Here is a 15,075-nt window from a genome sequence, read left to right on the forward strand (position 1 = left end):
GTTCTGATCACACTTGTCTTCAAAGGCTACGGCACTGCTTGCTGCTCGGTGGAATTTGTGAAAAGCATGATGCAGTAAAACTAATGTTGAAAGAGTTGAGTGGGTGCGAGAAAATGAGGGAAGAGGAGTGAAAGAAAGTGGTGGTGGTGGTGGTGGTGTGTGTGTGTGTGTGTGTGTAGATATATCCCTGAGGAGACCAACAGCGTAGGGAAGTTCATTTGGGCTGGCGCCCCACGCAATCCCTCCTCTCTCTCCCACTCGCCATGCATATAAAATGCATGACACGCTCTGAAGAGGAATTTTAAATCAAGCCCTAGACTTTCAAAAGAGAGTCCAGTGTGGGTGTGGATGGTGAATGTGTGTGTGTAAGAAAGAGATGGGCAGTGAGAAGAGGAGTAAGGGGGGGAGGATAGTGAAGCCCTCCTGCCTCTTCTGCTTTAGGGCTACAAGGTGTAGAGGAGGCTTTCCCAGCACTGGATATCACAGGGGAGATTGGGAGATCAAAGCAGATTGTCTGGAGTAAGTCTGGTCCAGTTTTACCCCTCATTTGGAAGTCCATCAGATCCACTCGTGGCACCTTTGCCTCATTTAGAGGCAACCTTAACTGCATTAAAAAACTTCCTGCTGAAATCTAGCAATTTCCTTAAAAAGAGATCAAAAAAGGCACGCCTCTGAAATCATTCATCTCTTATTGGAATGTAAATATTCAATGAGAGAAGAGTTACTTATTACACCAAAATAGGATCAGCTGTAGGAGCTGATTTTCAGGCCTTTCACAGCCTCAACTGTGTGCTGCAGTGTCACCTTGTGGTTGCTCCTCAAACACCACAGCAGGGTTTAAAACATTAGTGCCGGGAGTCTGCAAACTTCCACCTCATCTCTGGGAAATGACAGCTGATTTCCCCCGAGCAGATCATCTTCAAATATAGAGGATGAACCATCAGCTGCTGCAGCGTTGGGCTGAAATAAAAACCAGCCTTTTCTCGGTACTCTCTGGCACCCGGTTGCCTATCCCCGCTCTAAAATATCCTCAGGGCAGCATGCCATGAAGAGAAAAGGCTCCAGGCTGAAGGCTCAACTGCTTACAGCTTTGGTGATGACTGTTCAGCCGTCTGTGGTTAGTGATAGTCTTCTTAGAAATGTCTAATGACACAAAAAAAAGTGTGAGACAAGCGTCTGAATCTCACTGAATATGGTCATCAGTGGGGGAGAGAAGACTTGGGAGGCAGGTGGTGTAAATGCCAACTACAGATCGTGTCTGTGATCAACAGTAAACACAAAAGGACCATTTGTTCAAAGCCTTCAAAAGTAAAGTTAAACTCTAATGTGAAGTTAGTGTACGTACCATGACACTGATTTCAAATGAGTTTTGTGGAGTTTCTTTTTTTAGAGTTTGGTTGATGTGAAATAAAATGCAAAATTAGGAAAGTATTGCAACACTGCTACAGTAGTCCATCATGAAAATTAGGGATGCATGATACTGGACCGCCGCTCCACCTAACTGCAGAGAACATCAAGTCTCTCCTGTAGTGGATTTAACATATTTATTATGCCTGCTCTGACCGTGGGAGTTTGCCCATACAGTCTATGTGTTTTTTGGACTGGGAGAGGGCTTTCGACTGCATCCCTCGGGGAGTCTTGTAGGGGGTACGGCGGGATAACGGGGTACAGGGGTCGCTGCTACAGGCCATGCAGTCCCTGTATGACCAAAGTGAGAGCTGTGTCAGCATACTCGGCGTAAAGCCTACATTCTCAGTGAGTGTTGGCCTCCGCCAGGGTTGTCCCTTTTTACCGATCCTGTTTGTGATATTCAGGAACAGGATCTCGAGGCGCTGCCGGGGGAGGAAGGGGCCTGGTTTGGGAACCTCAGAATTGCATCTCTGCTTTTTGCAGACGATGTGGCTCTATTGACTTCATCACACCGTGACCTCCAGTATGCACTGAGGCGGTCTGCAGCCGAGTATGAAGCGGTCGGGATGAGAGTCAGCACCTCCATATCTGAGGCCATGGTTCCGTGTCGAAAACCAGTGGATGGCCCCCTCCGGGTTTGGAGAGTTATTGCCTCAAGCAAGGGAGTTCAAGTATCTCAGGGTCTTGTTCACAAGTGAGGGTAGAATGGAGCTTAAGATGGGTCGGTGGTTTGGTGCGGCGTCTGCAGAGATGCGGGCTCTGCACCGGAGCATCGTGGTGAAGAGGAAGCTGAGCCTGAAGGTCCATCTACATACAAACCCTCACCTATGGTCATGAGTCCTGGGTAGTGACCGAAAGAACGAGATCGCGGGATACATGCAGCCTAAATGAGTTTCCTCCGTGGGGTGGGTGGGCTCAGCCTTAGTGATAGGGTGAGGAGATCAGACATCAGGAGGGAGCTCGGAGTAGAGCTCCTTTGCGTTGAAAGGGGTCAGTTGAGGTGGTTTGGATATCTGATCAGGATCCTCCTGGGTGCCTTCCGTTAGAGGTGTTTCGGGCACGTCCCACTGGTAGGAGGCCCCGGGGCAGACCCAGAACACGCTGGAGGGATTACATACAGTATCTCATCTGGCCTGGGAACACCTTGGGGTCCTCCAGGAGGAGCTGGAAAGTGTCACTGGGGAGAGGGACGACTTTGCTCAGCCTGCTGCCCCTGTGACCCAGCACTGGATAAGTGGATGAAAATAAATGGATGGATGGATGGACTGGGCAAAATAAGAAAAGTACTTCAACTTAGGTTACGCTTAAAACATGCCATATTTATTCTTATGCTCTCCCTGAGACAATCCCGACGACAACCACAACCAGGTCAAATCTGACCTATTTCGTCTAATTACTCACATAATAAAAGCTTAATCTTTTTTCCATTTTATTTGTATTTGGACAAGGATATATCAAAGTGCACAAAATACTTAAGATATTTTACATAAACCCCTTTCCAGGTTTTATATACATGTACATATGGACAGAAAAGGGAAAAAAGTGAAGAGCCAAGTGGCTGTGGGCCACAACAAGGTCTTCAGGAAACCTTTCCGTCCTCCATCTACACTTCCGAAAGTATATACAATCATGTTAACTCTACCTCATCTATATTCACCCACATATCCACATGTCCTTCCATCTCAATCTGTCTAAATTTTTGTGTTTTAAAGCGTCATCTTATCAGCCATATTAGCAGAAATATTCATTCAGGCTGATGCTATTATTTCCTTTTAAAGCTTTTATCTGCCCACACTGATGACATGCCAATATTACTGTGCATCCCGATTGAAAATAGTTGTATGTATTAAAGAGGCTGGATCAGGATTAGATTAGATTGACGTCTAAATTATGAATATTTTTGCAGATTAGTTGAAGCGCACATTAGCCCGGTTCACACATTATGTAAGTAGATAATTTATAAAGTTAAACATGTCCGTCTAAAGAGCTGCAAATTATTGCCTGGACAAAAAAAAAAAGTCATAAAATGGTGAAAAAATGGCCATCAGATTTTTTTTTTAAAGCCAACATCTCCAAATATCTTGTGTTGCTCTGATTGAGAGAGTAAAAATGAATTAACCAGCAAGCAGAAAAGTCAAGAAAGATGTTTAAAAGTCATTAATAAATGGTTGAAATATCAAGCTTCTGCTTCCCTAAGCGGGCGCCGAGTTCACCAAACCCACTAAAGAACAGAGTTATGTGTAAATTCACACAAATATCACATCAAAGATACATCAAATAATAAAAACACATCTTTAGACCAGTTAAAACAAACTGAAGTCACCGCTGTAAAGTACATTCAGTGTCCATTTATTTTTCTGCAGCCAGAAAAATAGAAAAAGTAAAACAAAGGACATTCATACTGCTGAAGTGTAGTTTCTCATGCTTGCACATTTACAGTACATGTTGATCTGATACAAAGTCTCTTTGAACCGAACATATTGCCACAATATATTTACAAAAATAACATTAAAACTGCAGTATCTTTAAACATGTTGACACATTCATAAAAATAAAGCTTTATGTGACACGTTTCCCGAAAACAATCTTATTTACAGTCATAGATGGAGATGAGTCCTGTCGAGCTACAGCTGAGACAACCCAGTTGATTTGCATGTTCGCGGATTATCCTAAGCCTCAAAACATCTGAAAGTGAATGTAGAAAAAAAAAATTCGGTCTTGTAATACCGTAACAAAAATGCATCTTTAACTCACAATGACTACCGAGTACTCAATCATAGCTCTTGGCTGACAGAATCCTTGTTGTTGTACAGGTGTATTTGCCTCTGACCACTGTGCGTCTTTGTGCCAAAGTGATTGTGATTTTATTTGTGATAATCTTTTTAGAATTAGATTTAATCAGCAGAAATTCTTGACACTTCTGACATGGGTTTAAATTACAGAAAATGTAACCAAATAAAGAAAAATATTTTTGAATGTCAAGTAGAAGATTGATTTGCCATCTAGTTATTACACATTGTTATCTTAACTGTTTAAAAAATGTCAAAAAATTGCACTCATTTGACAATAAAAAGTCGAGGGACTCAAATATTGTCAGTTTTAAGTTGTGTGGGCAGGGCGAACAAAAGGCACAAATAAAGTTTAGGCATCAATCCCTCCATATTGGCACTGGGGAACGTTTTTTAACGACAACAGTCATAAAATGGCCACATTATAGGTGTAGTTTTGCTACTAAACAATAACTTGCATCTGTGAATGTTCACCTTTCTACACCAAATATAAGTATTCCCGGAGGTGATGACATCCAGTATCGACTACATAACGCGAATAAAAATCAACTGATGACAGCAGCATGATCGTAACAAAACAACCCGAAACCCTCATTCATCAGAACCATTCTCGACTTCCCCACCTCTCCCCGGCAGGTGATCATTATGCGTGTGTATAAATACAGTATACTCTGTGTGTGTGCATCTGATCAGTGTTCAAAACAAACAAAAAATAAAACACTCAGAAAATCAATCCTCAGTGCAGGAACTCCACTTCATTCAGCTGTCTAGCTCTTTGGTTTCCAAGCCTCTATAGTGCATCAGTTGCAGGCGTCTCTGGGACCTTCAGACTGGCTCTGCTGCTCAGCCTCGCGCTCCCTACCTCAACATTCAAACTTATTTACTCCCACCACGTCTCAACTCCAGCTGATGCTTCCTCCCTCTCAGTCAGCCAGGTTCTCCTCCTTACAGGCATCTGTGGAGAAGGAGAAGGAGTTAGGAAACAATCGGGACAAGATGCATGAATAAAATAACCGTGTCGTAGACAGGATTGGTTGTTTTGACCTTTTTATCCATGTTCAACATTAATATTTGTACATAACTTCGGAGATATACTCGCTTTATAACGACGCACTCACACAGACAACCTGCTTTTGTTGTCCACATACTTGCCCTTGCACGATGCGCATTATTGGAGCAGGTCATGATGACTGCCTTGTGTATCCTGCGAGTGCTGGTTGTGCACATCCTCAGAAATTAACGCGACACATCTGCATGATGCAATACGCACATGAACGGAAAGGGAAGTCTGAGAATAACAGTCATCACTGTCACAATGTGCTCGATTTAGGGAAATGGTTCCAGATCTGTCCTTAGTCATTATTTCAAGCTCCACATAGTTAAATACATTCAGCGTCATACTTGTGTTTGGCCATCTTGGTACTTAGGTACTTTGCTGTCTCTGTCAAGTAGCTGTCCATTAGTCACTCAATCTATGGCAGGAAATGGCTCTTCAAAATAAAAGCGCTGTGCTGGAAATTCACTGTACTTTAAATAGAAGTGTGTTTTTTGTAAAACTGACAAGTTTGCGAGTCAGTTGCGGTCTATTCAGAATCTACCCGCGACCCACTTTTGTACCGCGATCCATCAGTTGGGAACCAGTGATTTAGGGGACTTGCATATTATCTGCAAGGAGGTTACTATGCTGTTAATTCTGAGATCACGGCAGATAAAGCAACAGTGGTGCCATTGTGGATGGTATGTTACATCCCCTGATCATCAAAATCATGACAATGGTGATTGTTTCTCACTGCCCCTACCATTCATGTGCATATTGCAGACGCGACCGGGACGTCACCCACTGGTTTGTGGACCACCGTTTTGAAGCGTTGACTTCAGCATTTCGGCTGTCGCCATCTTGTTCTTTTTGGAGCCAGAGGTGACCATATTTGAACAAGAGGGTGGAGCTGTGACGGAGCAAGGGTTGGATCTGCTTAACAGACTGTAGAGATGCCTTGCAAACAGCCTGTCACTCAAGTGGCCTTAAATATACAGGCGCTCCTTTTCTCTACTTAACTCATTGTATGTAGTGCATAGTAGATGCCACCAGAGGTCAGTCTCCAGTCTCTACTGGTGCAACAGGTAGCTGGTGGTGGTGGGGATAACGTTACAGGACTGTAAACTGTCGGCCCCCAACAGTAGACCGAGAGATTGTGGGGAAAATACCGCCATATATTGTATACCCCGATGAATTTTCATTAAAGGGAAATTTCGGTTTATTTCAACCTGTCTCCTATCGTCCTAAATTTGTTTCAAGTGACTAGTGACATAAAAATAATAGTTAGCATGTTAGCCGTTAGCCTAGATACAGCCGGGGCGCATAGTAGCGTCAGACCTGTTAAAACGTAAGTGAACGGGCAACCTTCAAGTGCAAAGTTAGTCCACTAAACAAGCTGAGAGATCGCTGCTTGTTCTTGCGATATTTCGGCCGCGCTTTGGAAGCCAGAGCTAGATGGTAAACAAACATGGCAGCACACCGGTAAGGTAAGACAACACGTTTACATGTCATTTTCTATATGTTCTCTGACATTTATCCTAACGATATGAGGCGGTCTTTGTGGAAAAAAAGCTTGTTTAGTGGACTAACTTTGCACTTGAAGGTTGCCCGTTCACTTACGTTTTAACAGGTCTGACGCTACTATGCGCCCCGGCTGTATCTAGGCTAACGGCTAACTTGCTAACTATTATTTTTATGTCACTAGTCACTTGAAACAAATTTAGGACAATAGGAGACAGGTTAAAATAAAACGAAATTTCCCTTTAAGGTATGACGGCATGAACAATTTGACACTGTCCGAGAGTATTAGTTACAGAGACCAAAAGCATTTTTTGAACCAGACTGTAAACATGTTTATTTCTGACTGTAAACATGTTTATTTCTGCTGTTAAGTTGGGCATTTTAACATGAGCGTAGCCTATGGTCTCTGTTTTGGAGCCGGCCTAAAGCAGCCATTTGATGAACTGCACTTCCCGTGTTGGCTTCATTTTTAGCCTCAAAGGTTGCTGCTTGTGCAAATCCAGAAGGTCTATATAATCTCAGTTCTCTTGTGTGCCCTCTAGTGGATTCCTCCAGTAACACGCTCAGTACATAGACAAGTACGTGAACAATTCTGTTTACGATGCAGCCGGTTGTCTACATGAATACAGGGTTAAAAATCGAGTATATCTTCTATCTAACACTACCTCACCAGTTTTTGGCAAACCTGCTTGTTCCAGGATATTTCTCAGCAAAAAGAGCCCCTCACACCATTTAGGCTTTAAAAACCAGACTAAATCTCTAGCTGGACAAACTTTCATACGTTCTGCCAAAAAATTTTCATGAATCAATATTTCTAGTAAATTTTAATGACTTTATTTTGCAAAACTTCCCACTTTAATGAGGATACAACCAGCAGCATAAAGTCAATAAAAGCAGGAGTAGGCTAAATTCTGCCCGCTTAACATAGATATGTCCGTCTAAAGTCAGCTTCCTGTTTTCAAAAACAAGATTTATCATTCTTTTTGAAGCTTGGAAAGACGCCCCCATTGGACTCTGTTTAGACCCAGTGAGTAATTACAGCAGACTGGTCAGTTTCATAACACTGAGGTTGTGTTACACACAAATAGGAAGGATATAAACATTTCAATAAAGCCTGGGCTGAAAACAGTGGACCTATCCTTTAAAGTGGAGAGTTAAACGCCTGTGTGTCATGTTTCCTCCACAACACTTCAGTGATCTGACGGCGTTACAGCCTGAGCACACGGCAACGTCCAACACTGAAAGCACCAAAATTATGCAGGCATCTGTTATTTGCTTTCAAGCGTATAAATACAAGACATGTTCACATCAAAGTGGAGCTCGCTACTGGCAAAATGCAATCACATCTACTAAAAGCCAAACGTAAATGAGCAGAATTTATAATAAGTAAAGCAGCTTATGCCTTAGTTTACATTCACAACCAACGTGTGTGATTCAACCCACTGTGGAAAACTTTGGTGCAGTTTTGAATTTGGTTTGTTTTTGTTTCATAAAGCCCAGTTATAATGGTTTTAAATGTAGAAACAATGGATCTGGCCCTGTTGTTTGCTGTAATTGTCTTCTTGTAGTTCACAGACTCAAATCAGGCTTCCCACTCTTTCCTAGAGACACTTTTCCAGGACATTTTCAGTGAAGATCTAGTTAGTATGAGACAGGGATCACGCCATACACTAATATAGTCCTTCCATGGAAGTCTCATTGATAAGACGTGCGGTGAAAGGCTATAACTTATCTATTAAATCATCTTGTACATGCATGAATAATGCAAATACATCCGCAGATGTAAAGCACTTCACTTTATTAGTACTGCTGCAGAGCCGATTCAAAACGTGCCTGTTCATAAGAGGCCGATTGATTGGCCTCCTGTAATGCTGACTGCAGCTCGCTCATCTAAACGCTCGACACTGACACTAACATTAATCAGAGTTTCGGATGCTTAAGCTCTGAGGTCATTTTACCTGTATGTGACATGACTTAGAGGTGTGTTCACAGAGTCTCCACAACTTAATCTGGAGCAGCCAATTCAAAATTTTCTCGTCCATAAAATAGCATTGAACGTTAACACGATCCTAAACATATCTTAGCCCATTTCAGATGGCAGTGTTATCCGTTTTGGGGAGCGCTGATAGATAGCCTTATAATTCATTCTCAGCTAAAGCAAAATAGGAGAATGCTGAAAATATTTTCGAGGAAAACACCAGATCTTTTCTCACTTTCCACGTGTTTCCATGAATGGATAATTGGTCAGCTGCTATCCAGGTTTTCTAGGATGCATGGTAACCCTGTCTGATATTTAAGTTAGGAATACATGAAGGTATAGTTTAATATGAGAATCTCCTGGTCTTGATTCAACACATTTCCCTCATTTTGACACCAAGTTCGGTTCAGTTTTATCCTCAGTTCAGGGTGTTGAGTTTGACTTTTATCCTCACATCCATAAAGCATCAAAGTGTGTTTGAATCTCATTCTCATTCCCCACAAAGTGCACCACTTCTCTCTCAATTAGGGTATCTGGTGCAAACTCCAATATGGCCGACAGATGAATACGTGTATAGATAAATGAACTATATTTTACAATAATCCACTCTCAAAATGCTGCTTGAGAACATCCTCTTAACCAACTTGAAGAATACTTGCTTTGTAATGAAAAACAACTTTCCTACAGGTAGATATCGACTATATTTAAACGCACTGCTGAGAGAAGATATGAATTTTGTTTTTGCCCTGACAGAAGATGACAGCGTCTTCATTCTACCCCCAAAAATCCACACCACACAGCTGCACACAGCAGCATCCAGCAGGACAACCAGGACATCAGGCACCATGTCTCCTTGCAGCCAGCTACAGGCGACAACCAGCCAGGGGCCAAACAAGTGCATTTCCCTACCTGGGACAGGGTTAGAGGGCGGGGTGGGGGAGAGAGCTCAGGGTCCAGGACAGAGGGGGAGTTGGGGCTAGCGATTCTGAGCATCTATACCTGCAGGGCTGAGCACCAGGGCCTGGAGGATGTCTGAGAGGGAGACGATGCCCTCGATGCTGGAGCGCTCATCCACCACCACCAACCGATGCACCTGGTGGAAAACACACATTACAAATTAATTTCTGGGTATCTAAATGGAAGCGTATGTCTCAGTGTTTTCAATATCTCACTTCAGCTTTGACTATTCTGTCCACAATGGTCTCCATTGTTTCCATTTTATGGCACTTCATGACTCCTTCGAAGTACTGGGAGCGATGTTTCAGAGCCTGCGTCACTGTGATGTCCAGGTTGTTGTACGTCTTCTCAGCAGCCAAGTTCTACACAAACATGAAAATGCATTGTAGAAAGTGAGACAGTAAATCACAGACTAGCTCAGCGACTATTATATGGTATTTTGTCTCTTTAAAAAGAGAAACTGTAGAAAAGTCAACTTACGATCACGTCAAACTTGGAGTAAATATCCACAACTTTGCCTTTAACAGGACATAAAGAACTCCAGTCAGTAATTTAATTTAACATTAATATTATTAAACTGTGTCAACACTGAAGTTTGTGATCTTACCTGACTCGTCCACCACAGGCAGGGCGGACACTCGTCTCTCCACAAAAATGTTGAGAGCTTTGATGATGGGCGTGTTCGGGTGGATGAAAGCGATGTCGTGGTACGAGCCAATGCCCAGCTCGCCGAGAGTCTGCTTCATGAAAGCTGGCTTTGGCATTTCACACATCTGGAGAGCACAAATATACACACAATGAGTGTTGAGTGAAAAGTAAATCTTAACTGTGCTCTTTTAATAGCCAGACTCCATTGACAAAAAGAGCAATTTTACCCCCCTGAGCACAGGAGCTGATGGTCCACTGCTGCCTTAATCAGATAGTTTGCTTGTGTAGTTGTGTGACTTTGGTGTCTTAAAGGGTTAGTTCAGATTCACCAAAGTCACAATATAACACAGACAAACTACCGATTGATGCAGAGGTAGATCAGCAGCTCCTGTGCTTGGAGAGCTAAAATTACTACTTTTGTCAATGGAGTCTGGCTTTAAAGAGAGCATGGATAATATTCACTTTTAGTTCAGTTACCTGTCAGAAAGGACTTCCTGTTTGGGAAGTACTGAGCTTACGACTGGATAAATGAGACTTGGACTATACTGCACGAGTTGTGTGAGAGTTTGCAAAGTGGTAGTTTTGCTGTTGTCAAATGTGGTGCGAGAAAACAAAGCTTTCTTCACGGATTCAACGTAACACGAGGTGATTAATTGATATATAAGTGGTCGTCTGAGGGTGAAGTATTCCTTTAAGGGCACATTTTATAAATGTCCACATTGACCACTAGAGGGCAGCAGACAAATGAAAGTGGGGACGAGGACAAAGCTCCCAGCTCAAGTAATAATAACAACCCATCACATAAATTAAATTGCACAAGCTAACTAACTCACAGACAGACTGGCAGTGACTGTGTTGGACTCACAAAAAGCTGGAGGAACTTGAGGATCCTCTTGTGTGTGAGAATATAAAGTGCATTCCCCGTGACGGGGTCGATGACAGGCAGGCGGTGAATTTTGTTTTTGATGAGGGTGTACACTGCATCAAAAAGGCTGCAACACAAAAAAACACAATGACCAGTTACAAGGTGCAGACATCAGTTCACACACATAGGAATATATGTAAAAACACAAAGATTCATTATTCATAGTCAGACAACCGTACCTTGCATCAGGTGATATGTTGACCAGAGGTTTGAATGTTGCTTGAAGGTAAACCTCTGTAGCAAGAAGTAAAATATTTAAGTGTTTTTTATTCTGCTTATAAAACAGTAATAAAATCCTACATTATGCATGCTACAGAAACATAACAGTATAATCATGGTGCTAACCTCTCCATGTCTCAAGCTTATGTTCCTCCAATTCATATATTTGCACCTGAAACACAACAAATAAACAGAGTAAACAGAGAGATCCTCAACGGACCAAATCTAATGCAAATATTATCTGTCGAGTGGACCTACCATCGGTGACTTATAGTATCTGTGTAGTATGATGATGAAATCTGTGATTGTCAGCATTCCTGCAATGAAAACGAACAATAAAGCAAACTGGATCTACAAACATTGAGCGCTGTGCCTGCAGGCATTGTGCGATTGGACAGAAGAGACAGCGCTTACAAAGGCGTGGTCCAAACAACACATCAATGACTGCCTCCCCTCCCCTCACTTTATCCTCACGCTGACTTGGCATTCATTATTCATCACAGGCTGACTTGCAATAAACTCTACGCAGGAAAAAAATACAGCACAACAAAGCCGATTCACTGCTGGTTTGGCTTTTGACACTCCCTTACTAACAGAGGGTATTTTAGAGTCCGCTGTGATTTTTTTATTATTATTAAATATTATTTTCAGCCTCTCAGAGCTCTGGTCAATAGAGAGGAGTCACTGCTGTTTTTAATCGTTAACAAAAGCTCAAATGACTTCTGCTCAATACAGCATTGCACCTAATTAGAAATAACCTGCAGCATTAATACACAGCGTCTCTTCTGTATTCATTTAGCAATGGCGCACAAGCACAGCAGGAGAAATCACGTCGTTTTTCTAAAAATGTGGACTCAAAATACGTAGCCTGCACCCGGAAGTGTCATAAAAATATGCAAGAGTCTAATCTATAGAGTTAGTAAGAAGAATAAAGGCATCTAAGTATTGTTTGTCCTGCAAAATTTACATTTAAATGCTAAACTGTCTGGTCTTTGGAGGTGGTATTTGTCTGAAAGCTTAGCCTTTAAATCTGCAATGTACAAAATGTGTATTTCTTACTTTAACCAACCTCCTTTAACTTTTTTAAACTTCAAACTCAATGTTAAACATGCTCAATTTAAACCTGAACAGCCACAAATATCAGAAATAAAACTAGAAAACAGTAAACTAGGAAAACTGTGTCAAATGTGGCAGTTCAATATCCAAGATTCTTTAAATACTATTGCAGAAAACTATCTAAAATATATATTTTAGCATGTGATAACAGCAGCACAAAAAGGCCATAAAGTTAGTTGTGTGACAGGTTTTGCTGTTCTTACCCACAAAGCTTTGCTTCTCTGTGTCCCATAGTGGAGCAGCCCGCACACCGTTGGCTACCAAGGCAAAGAATGCTTTCTTCACCTGTCAAGCAACAGTCGAGATCACACAAAAAAAACCAATTAGATTATACACGTTATCTTTTATGGAGCTGAAACACGTGGTTTGTGTATTTGTACCGCACCGTCACAGTACAGGAGTCGAGGTACAGGCAACACAGTCCGGTACACGCAGCCTCTCGCAGAATACACAGTATATAAATTGATGGACGTGATGCAGAACCAAGGTTCGTTAATGCCAGTTCTGCCCAGAAACTTTGGGCAACCTTGAGTGAAACACACTATGGCGAGCGTAAATCAAACTACAGAGCTGGAATACCGGTCTGCAGGTTTCCTGTCAGCTGCAACCAGGTCACAACGAAGTGCGCTGGGATTTGAAGCCAATTTTCGTAGTGGCTAAACAGCTGTACTGCGATTTCCAGGGTCCATCACGTGATGCTGTTGGTTCCAAAAAGAGTATTTCCCATAGACTTACACTGGAAAAGAAACATCTATAAATCAGCAGTGTCACAGCTCCCGCAAAATGACTTCTTCCACTATCAAGCTTTAATCCATTCAGGTCTGATTACATTTGGAAAGTCTAAAAGAGCTCCTTTATCCTCGTTCAAGTTATCGGAGTACTGCTGCTTGGCCAGTGGAAGTTGGTCACTCAGCCACGCTCGGTGGCCCCAAGCCTCTAATGCGCCTGCTCTATGGACCCAAATTTGACTTTCTATTCCATATATTTTGGTATTTTCAGTTCCATAGCATGAGAGATGCTTTTCAGTTTCATAGCCTGTTGTGACGTGTTGCCTTTTGGGAAAGTGTTTGTTCACTGTAATGAAAACAATTCACCAAAGTTGCCTGTAGGTAAAATGCTACCTCAGTCCCCAGGAAGAGGATTGTGTCTGTCTCTGACACTCGCACAGCTGTCTGTCAAAAATACATGAAAAGAAATGCATCCTTATGATTTTTTCCCCCTGCTGTACTAAAGTGTGACTGTTAAACCTGGGTATAAACTCAACTGTGACTTCTGTGTACCATTACACCCCAACTTCTTCTATTAGTCTGCAACAACTCTGATAATTGATCAATCAATTCAGTAGGCAAATCAAGCAAAAATGGCAAATATTTACTGATCTTTGCTTCTTAAATGTTAAGATTTGCTGCTTTTGTATGTTTGAAAGGATTTAAACTTTAAATATCTTCAGGTTTTGGATTGTTGGTCAGACAAAACAAGACGTTTCAAGATGCCACCTTGGACCATTTCATTGACATTTTACAGACTGAACAATTTAGGGACAAAAACGATTGACATATTAATCTCTAATCAAAAATAATCTTTGGTCTGTCTGATGACCTTTCTTTGTTTCCATGACATTCTTAGGACTAAGCTGTGATGTATTTTGTAAACTCTTGATTTCTTTGCGCTGGTTTTAATATTTCCACTTCTGTCAGATAAGGACTCTTAGCTCTAACCTTTACTGGATTTAGTGGTTGAAGATCAACACATCAAAGAGGTCAGGCCTCCCCAGGATTACTGTTTAACAGCTTTATGACAATTTCATCAACCATTTCACAGAGACTGCTCTGAGGCAAATACACCGGCCAATTTTACTGAACATTAACTTCGGCTGAATGTCTCCCTTGGTTCTCAAGAGGAGCAACCTCGACCACGTCACGTAAAGGTCTGTCTGCAGGCAAGAGACACTTCACTTTGTCATAATACTAACTTGGAGTGCTGTGTCGAACACAACCAGCTTGGAGCTCGTGGGGATGATGTCGTAGCACTTGTGGGATTTCATGAAGCGCATGTAAATATCACTCTCAGGTTCAGCAGCTGTGAGAACAAAAAGGGAGGGAAAATACTTTTAGAGGAAGGAGAAATCTCACAGGGAATATATAATGAGAGCCTGGAAACACAACACACTCTGAGAGCCCAAACAACCATTACGGGTCTGGACCACTTACAGCCACTTTACTGCTCCATCTTACCGATAATTAAGATCTGCTTTTGGCACCAACCAGACAGAAACAGCGGAAAAACACAGATAGCAATGTACTTTAAGTCATTCACTGATGATGCAGATTGAAGATTACAGTATTGTGAAACAAAATAAGATTAGCGACAAAATCAGCCAACCGAGCAATTTAAAGACATCGTTTTTACTGTGCAATAATTTATGTAATAATTCAACTGCTGCAATATTGATTTAAGTATCCCATATGATGCACAT

At 41.9% G+C, this 15,075-nt stretch overlaps 1 protein-coding gene across 5 annotated transcripts in view; it reads right to left on the reverse strand.

Moving 5' to 3' along the window:
* Positions 1–3,544: 3,544 nt before the first annotated feature.
* The window catches only part of LOC126382781 (5'-AMP-activated protein kinase subunit gamma-2-like), a 34,925-nt gene continuing 23,394 nt past the window's right edge, over positions 3,545–15,075 (reverse strand). For 4 of the 5 annotated variants that reach the window (XM_050032851.1, XM_050032849.1, XM_050032852.1 and 1 more), the window contains 11 exons: positions 14,572–14,678; positions 12,803–12,884; positions 11,742–11,800; positions 11,610–11,655; positions 11,444–11,498; positions 11,205–11,331; positions 10,299–10,464; positions 10,172–10,209; positions 9,907–10,053; positions 9,734–9,827; positions 3,545–5,154 (listed from right to left, as the gene is read on the reverse strand). In XM_050032851.1, the coding sequence (XP_049888808.1) occupies positions 5,123–5,154; positions 9,734–9,827; positions 9,907–10,053; positions 10,172–10,209; positions 10,299–10,464; positions 11,205–11,331; positions 11,444–11,498; positions 11,610–11,655; positions 11,742–11,800; positions 12,803–12,884; positions 14,572–14,678 (953 nt within the window). In that variant the 3' untranslated portion in view covers positions 3,545–5,122. Of the gene's footprint in view, positions 5,155–9,643; positions 9,828–9,906; positions 10,054–10,171; positions 10,210–10,298; positions 10,465–11,204; positions 11,332–11,443; positions 11,499–11,609; positions 11,656–11,741; positions 11,801–12,802; positions 12,885–14,571; positions 14,679–15,075 lie in introns of all 5 variants that reach the window. The other variant, XR_007569090.1, reaches the window with a different exon arrangement.

This window comes from Epinephelus moara, chromosome 21 (assembly GCF_006386435.1).
Source record: "Epinephelus moara isolate mb chromosome 21, YSFRI_EMoa_1.0, whole genome shotgun sequence".
Lineage (NCBI taxonomy): Eukaryota > Metazoa > Chordata > Actinopteri > Perciformes > Serranidae > Epinephelus > Epinephelus moara.